We start from the raw sequence: 17,375 nt of genomic DNA, 5'->3' as shown, positions 1-17,375 counted from the left end.
TTCAGGGTGTCCCCCGCCTACTGCCCGGAGACAGCTGGGATAGGCTCCAGCACCCCCCGCGACCCTAGTGAGGATCAAGCGGTTAGGAAGATGAATGAATGAATGAATGAATACAAACAAACAAAAGTGTGTCCATCCATGTTTTTTGACTCAAAAATAAATCTTTGAGCCACAACTCCTAAATTTATCTCATGGTAAAAATCAAACAATATCCCGAAAACAGGGGAAAAAAAAATCTGCAATGTAAAATGGGATTTATTGTTTGTCCAGTGATCTTATGTTATTCATTACTTTTCATGATACATTTGTGGGGTTAATGGAGAGCACTACTATGGACCTGACCTGATGTACCCGTCTTCCGGCGTGACTGACTCCTGGAAAAACTGGAACTGGTAGAGGTAGAGGACCACCAGGTGGCCGGCGCTGAAGATGGCCATCAGCACACACATGCAGCTGAACAGCAACGTGTCGAAGGTGCGGCGCAGGGACCACCAGGTGCACAGGAATAGGAAGATGAAGAAGTAGACGGCCGAGGTGAGGGAAGGAAGCATCATCCCTAGAAAGGAAAAAAAAAACGCACACAAGATGTATTGCGCTGAGCAGCTTTGGCAGGAAAATGTGGCCTCACCTGTCGTCCCTAACAAGATGGTCACCACCACCTTCCCCGCCGTGGTGATCAGGTTTCCGATAACATCCTTCACTTTGGACGCCACCTGTGCCACCAGCCGTAGGATCTTCATCTTGGCGCTCTCCTTGGCTTCTTCCTCTTCCTCCACCTCGCACGCATCCACCACTTCGTCTTCCTCGGCCTCGTAGCCTCCGTCCGAGTCCTCCTCCAGCAAGACGTGGTCGTCCAGGCTCAGTTTCTCATCGTCTTCCTTTGAGTGACAATGAAGAACTTGAGCTTATCATACAAGTGGCAAAAGAAGTTAAACAGTGTTCATGTTTTAAAAAAAATAAAATAAAATAAAAAAGAGATAAATGGCCGAACTTGGATAAAAAGTGACGATGCAGATGGCGACACCGCAGTTTTAAAGACTTAATTGGGAAATAATTACCTTGCCGTCTTATTTCGTCATAATATAATGCTGATATATTAGTTGTAATATTTTATTTACAGTACATTCAACCATGGAAAAATATGTTGTGTTATATTAATATAAACTATCATAAAAATAATGACGATCATAATAAAAATCATGATTAATTATCTGGTAAACAATGTCACAATGTCTTGATCTATATTGTAAGATTATATCATTTTCATTTTATTTACCTTTTATTTTAAATGATTAACAATGTAAATTACATTTAAATTGATATCCGTCATCTTCGAATAATTTTTGGACAGCAAAAAGTCAAGAAAAAGCAAACGAGAGTCACGAGTTAATCAACCTTTGATGCTCGCTGAACCGTGGCCTGATGCACAACGCCACACACAACCCTGGTCGGAATTCCGCTATTTTCCGCGACTTCCAAAGCATACTTTTCCGCCATAAAATAGGCCGTTTACACAGAGGTGAGCGAGGGGGCAAAAGTCAAATTCGCACTTGTTCCTCCGCTTGGAAGTGGGCGTTGTCCTGAGCCATGTCCTCGGGTGGCCTCTTCTGGACCAGCTTGCGACACAGAAACCAGATGGCCCCGCCCACCATGCACATGCCAATATCCGGTACGAAGACTCTGATGCCGTTTCCCGCGTCGGCACCAATCACGCTTGAGAAGACGAAATGTAAAAAAATAAAAATAAAAAATAGACAATCATGCCAGACTGGAACACATCAGTGAGGAAAACAATAGCTCTTCACATGGGGATTGTTTCCATTTATTCAAGCGTTTTTTTAAAAGTGCGCTGAATTCTTTGGTTTTATATGCACTGAAACCGAATAATGAAACAACGCCAACTGCTTTAAATGCATTGCCGTAAACAAGTGACTAATCACGAGAGACTGGGGGGGCGGGGGGGACATGCTCGGGGCAAATCCTGCGCCATATATAATCATAAAGACTTTTTTTTTAATCATTATAAATTAAATCAAGATGTGTGTGTGTGTGTGTGTGTTGGGAGGGTAACGACCAAAACAAGAAGTTCATGCGTCAGCTACAATAGTCGTGAACTTGGCGTGACTTGCTGGGATTTAGGGGTGCCACTTAAGGAGAATGTTTACGAGGCGTCATGATTGTTCCAAAATGACGACCGGCTTTCCAAAAACCTTAATTGGCGGCTTTTTAATCATCCAAACGATTGTTCCTACTTCTGTTTTTTTGACAAACGCAGCCTAATTAAACTGTTGACAAACGCAAACGTCCCATCCATCAAAACAAATTTTGGACTTTTTTTTTTGATCATCGAGGATGAGGTTATATTACCCACATACGTAATCGAGAAAGTCCACATCAAGACCCTCAATGTGGTTTGTCCAAAAATACATTTACGGGGGAGATACCGGTACTTGAAGTTTATAGTTTGGATTTAAAATATATCTTTTGTGACACCAGGGCTAAAACGTTTCTGACAGACACCTGAAGTAGCGATGGATAAATACTTGAGGTGAAAAAAAAAATTCAATGATTTAATTTGCGAATTATATCTGTCAAAGTGACGCTGGATGTGGAGTTGAGTCAGCTTCCACCATACGATATTTGTGTGTCAAGTTTGGGCTCGCTAGTCAAAGTAAAAGGAGCTTGCCTCGGTGTACATAAGTTCATCGTGAACCCAGGTACAAATTTCTGCAGCTAATAGTTGAGGGGGGGGGGGGGGGGTCGAGACACTGGCGTGTCTGGACATTCCGGTACTTGGGAAGCCGCAACTAACGGGATCAGTGCGCACAAGCAAGCAGACGTGGCGGCAGCCTAACTGGGTTTAGTTTTCATCAGGAGGCCACAGAGGGACACCAAAGTGCTCTTTACCGTCATTGTCAGGTTGTTGCACTGCCCGGAAAAGATGCCGTTTTTCTGCAGTTCGTTTTTCCTGTGCTGTCGTTCACTATAAACAACACGGAACGGGGCAATTTTTCACCGCGGGTGGGTAGTCGAAGTCAGGATTTTTTCGGGTGTTTTTCACTGTCAGAAGAGAAATGCGACGTTTCGCAAACCCCCTCCCCCACCCGATTGTGTCGAAAGCAGTTGTCACTGCCGGACTATTTACAAGTTTCACCATTTCATCATTAGTATTAGTTTGTAGGCTACTGTTTCGCTGTAAGAAAGCAGATGATAATTCCCAACTTATGCTGGATTCTATGGAAACCACACGGAAAGTGTTCATCTCTGATGCATCAATTTTGAGGACCCCCCCCCCCCCCCATTTTACACGAAATGCTGTCACATGTCACGATTGCGCAAGAGGAATTCTCTTCTCGCTGACACGGCCCTTCGCCAAAGCATTCGTCAGTATCGCGGTTCCTGGCAACCTGATTGCTCAACTGCGAGATAAAGCGAGCGTATCCTCCCCACGCGCCATCCTTTAGAGTCCTCGGCAAAAAAACAATGAACCACATGGACACTTATGTTATTGAACGCACATTTGTGATTGGACTTGTGCTTACAATCTTTACCTCTCAAATCCAATTTGCCGGATGGATTTTTCCCACGCAGAACCTGCATGTCAAGAAAATGTTTAGTGAGGATTATTTTGACTAAAACACATATGCAAAAAATAAGTTACTGCGATATATTTATACATACACATACACACGCACATATATATACCTATACTGTATACACATACATATACAGTATATTACAATCCTTCACTTGTAGAACTGAATGAAAATTGCTCCTGTGCTGACTCTCAGGTGATGAAGAATGTCATCTTTCCTTCCGAGTACTTTAAGTGTTCCTGAACGTCACTGCGCAGCAGTGGGGGTCCGTTTCCGCCTATTGAGACTGCTCAGACAAACAGGAGCAACTTTGCTGGCTTTGTTGTGCCGACACAAACGTTGCAGAGTTAACTGGGACTCTGTGACATATTTACCCCTTCGGGGGCGGTTTACTCAACCATTACAAAAAAAGCCTCCGAAATAAAAACATTTTGATCCCTGAAAAAGAGACGCTTGGTACGTTCAAATTAATGTCCGAGTCATTCTCGTATTGATGAAATGATCCAGTTGCAGTTCACCATAAAATGCTATCTGCAGCTGTGGTCCGTCATCATTTCATCACATTCTCTCAGTGGCATGCGTAGGTGCGTTGACGCCCAATGCGAACATGCTGTTGCAGACGGGCTTGTACCCATTGGAAGCTGGGGGGTGGCTTGCAGACTATGAAAGCCCACCTCCCTCGTTTCGCTCAGAATAAGGTGTAAATGTGGAATATTAACGGGGGCATACATTACTTAGGGTATAAATGTGGTATATTACTGGTGTAAAATACAATCAGTGTTAAAATATGGTAATTTGGGGACGTGGAGAGCATTAAGTATGCTATGTTGGAGTTGTATAGCACAGTAATTATGTTACATTGGATGTATAGCATGGCGAACATGTCATACTACAGATGTATAGAACAAATATAAGTAGAGAGCAAAAGGGTTGTATAGACCATGAAATCTAATGTAAATATGATATATCAGAGGCCTAAAGACATGAAATATGATGAGAGTGTAGTACATTACGGTTGTAAAGACCATTAAACATGAGGGGGAGATGAAAGTGTGGTGTTTAGGTGCATTTTTCTGCCTCCGGGGTCATTTCCTGCATTTCCAGTCAATGCCTCCCTTATCTGAACTTTCTAAATCTGGTATTCAACCCCTTGACACCCTTTTCCTTCTGGTGCCGCCGTAAACAAGGAGTCTTCCTTCATTCTGACGCGGTTACTCATACCACCTCCCACCACCTTCCCTCTCTCTCTCTCTCTGCCTCTCTCTCTCTCTCCTAAAAAAATGACAAAAATTATATTTCCTCTTAAACACGTCGGCCACTGTGAAGGGGAGTAGGACAGGGGATACCCTGACAAGCTCCAGCTGCCCCGATAGGTCGTCCGCTGGTCACTGCCTTTTCCCCAATAGTCATCAGTCATTCCTCTGTGCTGACTCAACATAGTGAATGAGTGTGTATGCGAGTGCATTTACAAATAGTTTGGGGGATGGGGGGGTGTAAACCGTCAAAGACATGGGTGGAGCTGACTAAACGCAGAAGGCGGCTTCTTATCATGTCCAAACCGTCAAATTTTCACATCATTTTCCTGCCACACACACACACACACACACACACACCACACCCGCCTGTTGATTCAAGACCCTCACTTCGTCACTACTCGAGTATGTGCCACACAGTACGTAAAACGTGTCGGATTGGGCTCGAGGAAAGAAATGCTGCACTACCAAGAAGGGTTCAGAAAAATGATCCTAGCAACAGAGATGAGTAAGTGTAAGTGGCTGAGGCCACAAAACAACACATCATATAATTAAGTACAATGTAATAAATTAAAATGCAACCCCCCCCCCAAAAAAAAACCCATAAAACAACTTGAACCAAAGACAATGAAAACTGACAAAGATACTGTATGAACCAAAGTAGAAGATGTGACCTGGAAAAGAAACGAACCACAAAGCGAAGCAGACGCCAACCAAAGAAGAAAATGCTAACCAAAGAAAAAAAAAACAACAACACCAACGTGAAGAGGGCGTGACTGAGACAGCAGTGAAGAAAACTCAAGTATGACAGCGGAGAAGACGACGCAATTTATAGCCGTGTGAGTCACTTTGCCTTCTATTTAGACAGCAAAGCTGATGGCCGTGGTGGCCTTCTGCGTGCTACTTACAGTTGAAGTCGTGGTTGATGGAGTTGCCGGCCAGGAGGCTGTTGACCGTAATCTGATAAATGATGTGCAGCAGCAGGAAGGACACACTGGTGAAGCACAGTGACTGCAGCAGACGCCCTGTGTAGCCTGGATGGACGACAAAAAAACCTTGATCACCATTAAAACCACCCTAATTAGTCTTGAAAACTTTTTTTGGGGGGGGGGCAGGAGCACACAGGATATGTGTCCGATAATTTCCAAGAATCCCGTCACAAATGATACTGTACATCTCCAATCCTAACTACAAATTTGCCCTTCAAAGCAGTGGCACTCGCTTTCCCAGGCTTCTTTGCCAAACCTACAAGCTCTACTGGAAGCATTCCGTTATCACGGCCATCTTGATATTATCCACGTCCTCAAAAGAAGGTTCACTCGATGAGGAAAATGTCCCCTAGAGGCAGGTTGGATGAGGAAGGGTATTGCTCGAGCATGGTCAGGAACTGTCAGATGCTCAGGGCATAGTGAGCAGCCACGAAGAGCTCTGCCAGAATTGTCCCTTCTGCTCATGCACTAAGTCAGGGGGTGCCTCGGACTGGTTTTAAGTTCATTTGTGAGGGGTGTAGAGGGAAATGAGGGAAGAAAAAGATTTGTGTGTAACCACACACTCACACGCCGAGTTAAGTTCGCCACCAGGACACAATGAACAACTTCAAAATAAAAGATTGCCATGGCACTGATGTCCGTGTATTACTGTATTTGGGAAGATTGGGTATCGAGGCAGTAAAAAAAAAAAAAATCAAGCATTTTCTTTTTTCATTTTACTTTTTTTATATCAAGGTAATTTTTTTTTTTTTTTTTAAATCAAGGTAGCGGCCCGGTAGGCCAGTGGTTAGCACGTCGGCTTCACAGTGCAGAGGTACAGGGTTCGATTCCAGCTCCGGCCTCCCTGTGTGGAGTTTACATGTTCTCCCCGGGCCTGCGTGGGTTTTCTCCGGGTGCTCCGGTTTCCTCCCACGTTCCAAATACATGCGTGGCAGGCTGATGGAACACTCTAAATTGTCCCTAGGTGTGAGTGTGAGCGTGGATGGTTGTTAGTCTCTGTGTGCCCTGTGATTGGCTGGCAACCGATTCAGGGTGTCCCCCGTCTACTGCCCGAAGACAGCTGGGATAGGCTCCAGCACCCCCCGCGACCCTAGTGAGGATCAAGCGGTTCGGAAGATGAATGAATGAAAATCAAGGTACTCAAATTACTCAAGGACTGGTTTCGCCCTATGCGACACCTCATAATGTGGCTAAAAATCAAGTGTTGCACGTCGTGCTAGTCAGTTGACCCCCTCCGCTGAAGATATGGAATATATAGTGGTTCGTGGTCACACCTAATGACCTTCCCATCGAGCCACATCATCTTCCTAAAGCTGTTTTCAAATGCCCGAAAGCTGCCACAGCTGCTGTGCACATGCAAGCCGTTTTTATAGAGTACAGACAGGTACTGGGGAGGGGGGAGGGGGGGGGGTGTTGCTGTGAGACTGCGCACAACAGTCGAAGTCGTTTGATGAAGATCCTGGGGCTTGTTTTCGGTGTGAGCGGGTTCAAAGTATTACTTAGTGTGCTTCTGTGTGGAAACAAAGCTCCAGTGGTTGTTTCTGCTTAACTTTATGACAATTAGTAGTCCCTCCCTCTCCTCCCCACGGGGAGCTACATTCAGTTTTACAGTACCCTGGCTCAGGTGAAGCGCTTCTAGCCCAACTTTATCAAATCCGCTCAACAGACCAGAGCAAGCGCATTAAAACTTTGAGCAATTTGTGCTCATTTCCCGACGCGATTCCCTAGCCAGCCGCAAAGGCCGGGAAAAAAATGCTTGTAAACGGGGGAACCATGGGGAGTGTTTCAGGCGCTTTCTGAAAACAAAATGTTGCAAAGGAACAACTTTGCTTTGAATGCGGATCATTTTTCTCCATTTTGGACAGAGGCTTTGGTTGCAACACACTCATCTTGACTTCATTTACCTGTATATTTTTAGAACTGGTTGAGACATCATCTCAAGAGAATCTTTGAGTGGTCTCCCAAACAGAAGGTGTTGTCCGGCTTAAGAATTACTGCTTGCTCCCGAGAATTAAACAACTTTTGAGCATCATTTGACCATTCGATGCATGATACTGTCGGGCATTTATGGCGTACCGGCATGCAAGATATTTTGGCCATGCACTATCCTTGCCGACACATCAATGACCAGAATTCTAATTTCTTCATTGATTCAGATATCGAAAACTGTTTGCGGCTCCCAGTGTTGTCTTTTCGGTGGTAAGCGGGTCGAAATGGCTCTTTGAGTGTAAAAAGGTTGCTGAGCTCTGGTCTCGTGTGTATTGTTCCAATTTGGACTTTGGACAACGAGTGTAAATAGCCCAAATGTCCCTAAAATGGCTGCTTGGTTTGTATACATTCATGTGGGTGTACTACTAGTTATGATGGACATCTCACAATGTCAAGTGAAACTTGCTTGAAGGGCTGAATATTTTTTTAAAAAGCTGTGACTCGCTATCAAACCAAATCTGATCCAGCTCTCATATTGAACGTTCTTCAAATATGCAGTTGTACCCAATACCGTTGTCCTGACATGTGTTTCTAACTTGGGAATGGGATCGGTGAATATTCCTCTTCCCCGTGTCTTTAACTATTGATGAGCATGTAAGTGGTCCACTCTGGGCGTGCTGCTCGACTTCCTGATTGTTATTTCAGCTGGAGACGCTCTGGACACTGCCCCAATATGCTTTTATATATTATTGAGAGCTGCGGGTGCTTTCTTCGGCGGGAAGAGGTGTTCTGCATGGCGACCGCAGTCCAAACCGCCGCGCCAAATAAGCCTCAGCGGTCCTTTTAAATTCAGAGGAGTTACATTTTAAGGAACGTTTGAGTTAAATGGCATCAGGAATGGCGGCCATTACGATTAATCATCTTCCACATACATTCAATAAAGGCGAAATGCAATCTCAGCAATTAAACCCAACGAAGCTTTCACGTCCCCCCCCCCATGGACAATCCAAATAAAGTCACTCAGGGGTGGATTTTTTTTTCTTTGTAGTCTCAAATGTTTCTTCTTTTCCTCAAGTAAATTGGATTACTGCAGGATCGATGGTGGATCATTTTTATGCTTGCAGCGACAGCACTAAGCAATGTTAACCTTCCACAATTGAAATATGGACCTAATGCGTCGCCTGAGGAAAGGTTTGGCGTTAGAATGGAGTGAAAACACGAGTTACAGGTCTTCGCATTGGATGAAAGCAAAAATTACCCACTGAAGAAAGAATGTTACATTTTGATTTTTGCTATTAAACTTCCATCCATCCATTTTCTGATCCACTTATCCTCACAAGGGTCACGGGGGCGGGGGGGTGCTGGAGCCTATCTCAGCCATCTTCGAGCAGCAGCCGGGGGACACCCTGAACCAGGTCCCAGCCAATAGCAGAGCACACAAAGACAAACTACCATCCACACTCACACTCACACCAAGGGACAATTTAGAATGCTCAATCAGCCTGCCATGCATGTTTTTGGAATGTGGGATGAAACCAGAGTACCCGGAGAAAACCCGCGCAGAACATCCAAACTCCACATAGGAAGGCCGGACGGAGCTAGAATCAAAACCGGTACCTCTGCACTGTGAAGTCGACCCGCTAATCACTGGACACTATTAAACTTCAAAAAACATAATCCATTTTTTTTTCATGGTGTACGAGTCCAACATACGGTACGTCATCATGCATTTTGTTGTTGTGGTTTGCCACAGAGTTCAAATAGGCTCAGGGGTCTGATATTTTATGTATACATGTCTGTCTGTATGCATCAATGTGTAATGGAAATGTATTAAGATGTTTTCATATTCTTTCTTGCTGGAGGTAAATAGGTTTCTGAGCTGGTGAGGTGGTTGGTATGGACTTACCCTGCATGGTGGTGCATGTGGGCTCAGGGAAAAGAGGAATAAGCAGGAGGAAAATGAGGTAGATGAAGGACAGCACGTTGTACCTGAAGAGACAAGCTAAGGAGACAGAATAAAATGCCGTTAGTGCTGTTGTCATATGATGAGAAGCTAATGTTGACACGCACATTCATTTCAAACCATGCATTCCGAGATAGTGCTTCAGCAAAGTGGAGACTGTGGACCTCAGTACGGATAGGATATATTTTCAGCAGGATGTTTGGTCCTATTTTTAATCTTCTATTTGTTTATTTTAATCCGACACTTTTTTTTTTTAAACCATCGCCGGGGAGCTTAAAAATTGTGAAGTCATGCGTACACATTGGGTCTTGAAAAGGTTCAAATTATATTTACAAAAGTTTTAGAATTTGATTTTAGTTTTCCATTTATGTGGAAAACAAAACATTTGGGTCATCTTTTTCAATATAAATGTAAACATTTTCACCTAATTTTTTACAGCAGATTTGAAAAAGTTGACCATTTCCTTTGTCTGTTTATTTCCCTCAACATTTTTTCCCATTTGGACCTCAAGTGTATTATAATAGCTGCCTATTGTTGAAAATGTTTCTGTTAGCGAGCAGTTATGAAAGTTGCGGTCCCGATTCTTCTACTTTACATAATAACCGGCCACACACGCACAATGTCGCCACCCAAGACTTGAAAACTTGGCTGGATGAAGAATTGTCATTTTCAACCCACAATAGGACGAACGTTGTATGAGACGCTTTCTGTCAAAGCCAAAAGGTAAGCAGAGCTGCGCTAAGCTTTGCTCAGTACAGTTTAGTATTGTCTAACAGTTTTAGTACAAACTTGATTGCTCTACAATCAAGTTTGTTGGGGGAAGCTGCATGAGGCTCATGCACGGATCTGCACTTCACAGCAACATAAAGAGAGTACAACAATCGGTAACTGTTTTAAACAGCGAAAAAAAAATCCATAAATTGTCTACTTCAAAATCCGTATATAGTTGCTGGAATTTACTGTACCAAGCCTACCCTCCTCTTGACACAAATGCCATTTTTCTGGAAGTGTGTGCCAAGTCCTCTCAGGTTCTCTCTTTGTGCTCTAAAATCAACAACCACGTCATTCACAAAACGAAAAAAATTCAACTGGACCGCTCAAAAAAAAAAAATGCTGCTTTTATTTATCTTTGCGCACTCAAAGGTCCCATTCAACAACATTTGCCTTGGCTCCCCTTACTGCTCCACATAAGTGCTCTCACACTGAAAGCCTAATCTAATTATTAGGGATACTGACTGACTGCTTAAAAAAATAAAATAGAATGTATCGGGAGCCAAGCAGTTTGAAGTATTTATCTGCAGACGCTTGACCGCATGCTTCCCGTCTGCTTTTGGTGACTCACTGACCGAGGGTCCATAAAAAAATTTAAAAAATAAGCGTCTTTTGTTTTCACATATCACATGAAGCAAAAAACTTGAATCAGGCTTTTGTCTCATCTAGTCTTTTCAAAAGCCATAAAAGCTGCCACAAAACCACAAAGGCAGAGTTTGGGCCCAGAAATATAAACGGATGTTAAGGAGGCGCAGCTCAGCCCCGCGGGCGATAAGTGAGGAATTCGAAACCACCTAAAGACCTTTTCTTGTTTTTTTAGGTGTTATTTTTTTTTCTTTAACTGAAGCATATCAAGTCACTCCTGTGTAGTTTAACTTCGAATTTGCCTGTGTTAGACTTAAACAACACAAAGAAACAGATTTTTGCAATTGTTTATGTGCGTTTGAAGGGGGAATTTGAAGTTTAAAAAAAAACACTGTCATAAATGTTAAACCTGTCTGAGTGACTTGACAAAAGAATTCCAAAGATTTGGGAAAAATCATTCCTCCCTGACCCCGTCTTATGCCTCTAATTTCATTGTAATTATTATTTTAAAACGCACCACACCTTGACAAGACGGGCCCATCAGAAACTGTCGAGATAGAATATTGTGAGTCAGGCTAATGTGGCTAATGCTAAATACCCACTGAAAGCTCAAGCAGTAGCAAGGTAGTTTTCAACAGACGAAGAGTACAGCAAACATGAGTCTTGCTTTTGTTGTTTGTCAATCTCAAATTATGAACGTGTGCTAATGTGGCTAATGCCAACATGCTAACTAGCAAATAAATTGTTGAGTGGCGAGTAGTCATGCGCTAGTTTCGATTTTAAGAGTCAAAGTGTGTCATGCTTTTGTTGTTTCTTTTTATTGGATGAAAAATAAAGAAAAAACAAGTTTGCGAGTCAGGCTAATGTGGATAATGGTAACAAGCCACTAAGGTCGAGCAGAGAGCACTAAGCGAGCTAGTGTGCCTTTAGTAAACTTTAACAACAAAGTCATGCTTTTGGTTGTTTGTTTTGCTTAAATAATTAAGTTTGCAAGTCAGGCAAATGTGGCTAATGAAAACTTGTTACTAAAAGATCAGTTGGTGAATCTTAGAGAGCTAGTCTTCCTTGAATTACGGTAAATAGAATAACACCAGAAGCAAGTCAGCTTGTATAGTTTGTCCCGCTTAAACCATTATTTTTGTGATTCATGCTAATGTATCTAAAGCTAACTAGCGCATCAAAGATAAAACGCTGAGCAGTGGCGAGCTAAGTCAAGATAACATCACTGCTTTTACTTTGCTTATGATTGTGTACGTTGCATAATCAGAATGACAAATGCAAGTGCATCACGACATTTATTTACAAATGCAAATAAACTACATAAAATGCGGCCAATGCTCACAAGTCACTAATCAGTAGTACAAACACAACCTTCCAATCAAAATACTGTATGTCTCGGCCATGGTGCTTTGTTATTTATTGCCTTTTGAGGTGCACATCAGCAGCGGTGAGGATCTTGGCTTAGCCACGCAACTCCACGACTGCAGTCAAAACAATAAAAAAATAAAGTGACGCATTGGCATCATTATGTGCATTTTAGCAACCATCTACGTGTGTAACGGTACACTGGTGAGAAACAGCTGTGGCGAGTGTTTGGGTGTTTTACATGCTGTGTACACAAGGACTCCGTCGCTGCAGGATTTCAAAAGAGGTGATGTTAGATGGCCGTCGCGGAGGCGGGGGGTTTAAAAAAAAAAAAAAAAGCAACTACGCAACGTCGAGGGGTGGTGTCGAGGTTGTGCGGTGTGTGGTGGCGGATGGGAAGGAAGTGGCAGGTGTTTGAGTCCCAGAAACAATAACATCTGTTGCAGTGCGTCGTCACTCCGAGGGGCCGCGACTTTGGTCGCTTTTATCACTTAGCTGCACACTCACCAAGTACTGAAAGGTCATTCCATTTTCTTCTTTTTTTTTAGGTTTTTTTTAATTCTTTTTCAAACTAAAATATTTGGACTGTGGCAGAGGTTCTGCGATTTCGTCTTTGTACACTTCATCACTATGGAATCGAGATAAAACAATCATGATGTGACTTAAGTGTAGACCATCATCTTTAATTGTGGAGTACATGTGCTCAAAATGGACATCCCCCCCCCCCCATACACACGTATACGCACACACAACATTCAACATTAAGTGCTATAAACTGGTATGTCGCCACTGTAGGTAAATTAAACGTGAAACACATTGATTAGCTTTATAATACTTTTAAGTCGCAAGATTCCAGAGAATCTACTTTCTACTTTCTGTTCCACCATGGACCTCCTCCATGTTTTGATACGCCAAAAATAAAATAAGCTCAAAATAAGCAGTTTTGCATCACAGTTTGCGGGGCAAAATAAGCATATTGTGCCTCATCAAAACACATTGAGTTGCAAAATTGAAAATTAACCACCTCGACGGTCCCAAAAAGCACACGTTTAATTGAGGCTACTTAATACAACTCAGCTACAAGTAGCAGCCAGCTTCGACTGTCAACTGGTGTGTCAAAACATGTTGTGGAGTCTCTCCAAGTCAGTAATCGTCACCTGAATGGCGAAGAAGCTACACTTGCGATCTGACATGATCATTCTCAAGAAGGGATGACAAAGAAAGACGCAGGAGTCATGTCGATTATCCTAAGATTCACACGGCTGGCGCGTTTAGCATCACAATTATGTGCTTGAGGTGATTGAGACTACTTTTCAGAGACGTCTGGATGGAACTGCGTTAAAGCGGAGAACATCCAACTTTGAACAACAAAGTGGCAGGCAAATTAAAATGTGTCTGGACTCGAGGAAAAAAAAAATCATTATTATTATTTTTTTTTAAATCAACCCACTAAACAGAACCGGAAATTAATTACGGTACGCTGTGCAATATGTCAGCCAGGAGGAGTGACCTGTAAGGTTAAACATACATTAATATAGAATAAATTATTAATATCCAGTCCATCCATCCATCTTCTAATCCATCTATTTCATAGTTAGGACAACTACGACTACTTTGCTTGTTAACGGACAGACATTTTCATCAAGTTGAGGCGCACGGCAGATGGAACAAGAACCTTGTCCGACGACATCATCGCCATCATCACCGTCTGCCGCCACTGTACCTTCCACTTTCGATTTCCTCCCGCTTCCTGTCAGCGGCGACGGACAGGAGTGCTCGTTTTGCACTCCCGAAAAGCCATAAATTATTAAAAAGGTACGCTTACGATAAAAGGCAAGTCAATTCTCTCACAAGGCAAACCGCATTATTAATTCATGCTGTTAAAACGGCTTTCCACCAATTAATGGAGTCTATGAATGACCTCGCAATGGCTTCTGGAAATAACGATGCGGTAGTGATGTGCTTGTGCATTACAGCAGGGATTATGCTCTGAGAAAAAAAAAAAAAAACACGGGCTAGGACCTCTGTGACTTCCTTACCCATCTGTGGCCTGACCACAAAATGGATGCTTAAATATCCCAAACTAAACACCACTTCATTGAGGCCGGGATTGACCATATGACCATACCTCAAATGAATCACTTGATGACAAAACGCCAAATTGACCTTGAAAAACTCACGCCTACAAATGGGACAACGTGCCACAAATGTCAAAACACGGGAGTTCAGCTCAGTGAGCATATCAAGAATTAACTATTTTTCACCAGGTACTCCGGTTTTCAAATCTTAAAAAAATGAATCTAAATACATCAAAAAATGAAAACCACTGTGGCACGGTGGTCAACTGGTTACCACGTCCACCTCACAGTGCAGAAGTGGAGAGTTCAATTCTGGCTCCAGCCTTCCTGTATGGAGTTTGCATGTTCTACCTGTGCCTGCATTATAAAGTAATTAATCTACACTCCTTAGATTATGTACTCCATACTAAATACAAATGCAATAACAGCTCGTTTATGGCTGAATAATTCAGATTGTGAGGGACTTTACATTCACAGTCACGTGAGGCCTCGGTGAATGCTGACGTAAATAAACACGCATCAATCCACGTCCAACTTAATGGAACTTTCAATAAGCTTTAACCCCCCTGACGGATTTAAGGCCTGACCTTATGCGGTTTATTTTTAATGGCTGTCACATCCATGTAAAAAAAGTAGCAGAGGTCATTTTCCCTAAACAGCCAGAAGGTGAAATTACTCCTTCAAATGGCTAATTTAACTTTTGATAAATATTCCGAAACTGGGTTGAAGGTAAAACAAATATTTGGGATGGATAGTGTTTAAAACCAATAAGCTTCTAGGCCACTGTCATCTTTAATTCACTCTTAGTGACGTAAATAGAGCGTAAAAGACTATTTTCACCATCTGTCTTGAAGGCATGAACAAGCACGCCCTTTAAGATAGATGGTAGAAGATAAAACAATAATCAATATGTTATTGTGTATGTTGTTATGTATTCTTGTATTAGAGCTTATTCTAAAAATAATAATTATAATGACATTCATGTGTATAAAAATACATTTTGTTTGTACTAGGGATTTATTTATGAGCCAACTGGACCCGATGCTTTCACACAGGCGAAATACATGAACAAATGCATGTTGCCGTGTTTGATTGTTGCTCTTATGTTGGCCTCGGATGAAGTCCATCACCAAAAAGTATGAGTTGAAGAGGTCATGTTTGGGAGATTTTTTTTTAATTGAAATTCTTTTTTACTTTAAGAAAGATGAGATGAAAAGGCATTTTCTCAGAGGAAACAAACTGTGCAAACAACATTTTAAAGCCCATAGATTTGTGTCAATTTGCTCCTTGAATTGGACGTTTTCTGAAACTGAATGAATCTGAATCCAAATGCGTCTTTCAAACTTTAGAGGAAGGTTGTGCCTTGGTTTAAATTGTGCCTTCAAGTGATTAGGCACTAACTTTACACCGATATAACTTGATTAAAAGTTTATACATGCATGGTTAAGTAATTTTCGGGCAGCCAGAAATCCACATTTCCAGGTAATTTTGGCATTGCCTTTCAGGAACCTGGGGGAAATTCCACTTTTCTTTTCCACTGATATGAATTGGAGTAAGACATTTTGATTGGAGTTTAAATGCTGCCTTCATCGAATCTGAGCAAATGTATTTGTTTACATCGATATAACTGTAAATGACGTTCAAGTGGCTGTTGTGTAAACATCTTATCAGCGCATTTAGTCGAAACGGGGTAAGGAGAGGGGGTAAACAAATGGTGAAGTAAACCGTCACCCATCTGCAGTACGAAGTGCAAACGCAACGTGTTCGAATTAAAAACTCACCGGCGGCGAGGCAGGCGGGCAACAGGAGCCTGAAGACCAGCCCGCACACCACCTCCGAGGCCATGGCGCCTCTGGGCAGCGACAAGAAACTCTCTCTCACTCTTTCTCGGTCGTTAGAGTCTCCCACTCATCCCCTCCCCAAAAAAAGTGTCTCAAATCCCGGCCGTCACGGGTGTGTGCGCCTCCCCATCAGTCGACTGCAGCCGAACGAGACACCCGAGCGGCGGCTTGTCCAAGGCGTCGAGAGGACGCCACTTCCACGCTTCATTATCACCATCCACACCCGGCAGCTCATAGCCGAAAAGACACTTTTGTTTCCGTTCAAGTCATGTTCGCCATTCAGGTGGGCAAACGGTCCCGTGACAAAATATTGCCGAAATGAAGCTACAGGTTGTCAAGTTGAAGCAAAAAAAGCTTGTTCGTAGAGGAGTCCAAGTGTAATCGTTACACTTTGACACACTTAACGGAGACGAACCTCTCTTCGCTGTTCTCCTCGCGTGGATTTCACACTTTTGAGTGGGACTGGGCGCGCGCTTGGGTTGTCTTATGACGAAGGCAATTTGTGATTGGCATAAACATCTGCCAATCAAAATGCTTTTTCTAGTTTGAGACTCCACCCTAAAACGATGATGGGCAATAAAGTAGGGGACCAAGACGAAACACTTGTGGCACAAATATTAGCAACAACGTTACTCAAAACGTTGCTTATTTTGTACTTTCCAGTAATTATCTTTTAGCATTTACACTTTAATTCTTGAGTAAGAATGTTTAATGATTTTACGGCGTGCCTCTGCTCATTTGTTGTAGGAATTATTTTTGCTCTATGTATAGCACTTTGTATACAGCGGTGATTGTTTTAATTAAAGTGCTCTATAAAAACAATTGAGTTGAGTTGATAATTGAATGAACTACCCCCTCCACACACGCGCGCGCACACACACGCACGCACGCGCACACACGATAAGTGGCAGCAGTACCTGGAGAAACAGCACCTTCTATCGGTACAAAACGAGGCTGCACATGGAGTTGCAATTCAAAAGATGAACCAATATGTCCAGTTTTCGG

The 17,375-nt window shown here is 42.7% G+C and overlaps 1 protein-coding gene across 1 annotated transcript in view; it reads right to left on the bottom strand.

The window, feature by feature from the left end:
- The window catches only part of LOC127616337 (piezo-type mechanosensitive ion channel component 2), a 44,718-nt gene extending 27,871 nt beyond the window's left edge, over window positions 1–16,847 (bottom strand). The window contains exons 1-7 of the mRNA XM_052087865.1: window positions 16,311–16,847; window positions 9,674–9,769; window positions 5,758–5,883; window positions 3,552–3,594; window positions 1,551–1,713; window positions 629–878; window positions 343–556 (exon numbers count right to left, since the gene is read on the bottom strand). Coding sequence (XP_051943825.1) covers window positions 343–556; window positions 629–878; window positions 1,551–1,713; window positions 3,552–3,594; window positions 5,758–5,883; window positions 9,674–9,769; window positions 16,311–16,374 — 956 coding nt within the window. The 5' untranslated portion in view covers window positions 16,375–16,847. The remainder of the gene's footprint in view (window positions 1–342; window positions 557–628; window positions 879–1,550; window positions 1,714–3,551; window positions 3,595–5,757; window positions 5,884–9,673; window positions 9,770–16,310) is intronic.
- Window positions 16,848–17,375: the final 528 nt, after the last annotated feature.

Source organism: Hippocampus zosterae, chromosome 15 (assembly GCF_025434085.1).
Source record: "Hippocampus zosterae strain Florida chromosome 15, ASM2543408v3, whole genome shotgun sequence".
Classification (NCBI taxonomy): domain Eukaryota; kingdom Metazoa; phylum Chordata; class Actinopteri; order Syngnathiformes; family Syngnathidae; genus Hippocampus; species Hippocampus zosterae.
This window is presented reverse-complemented; position numbering and strand designations above follow the sequence as displayed.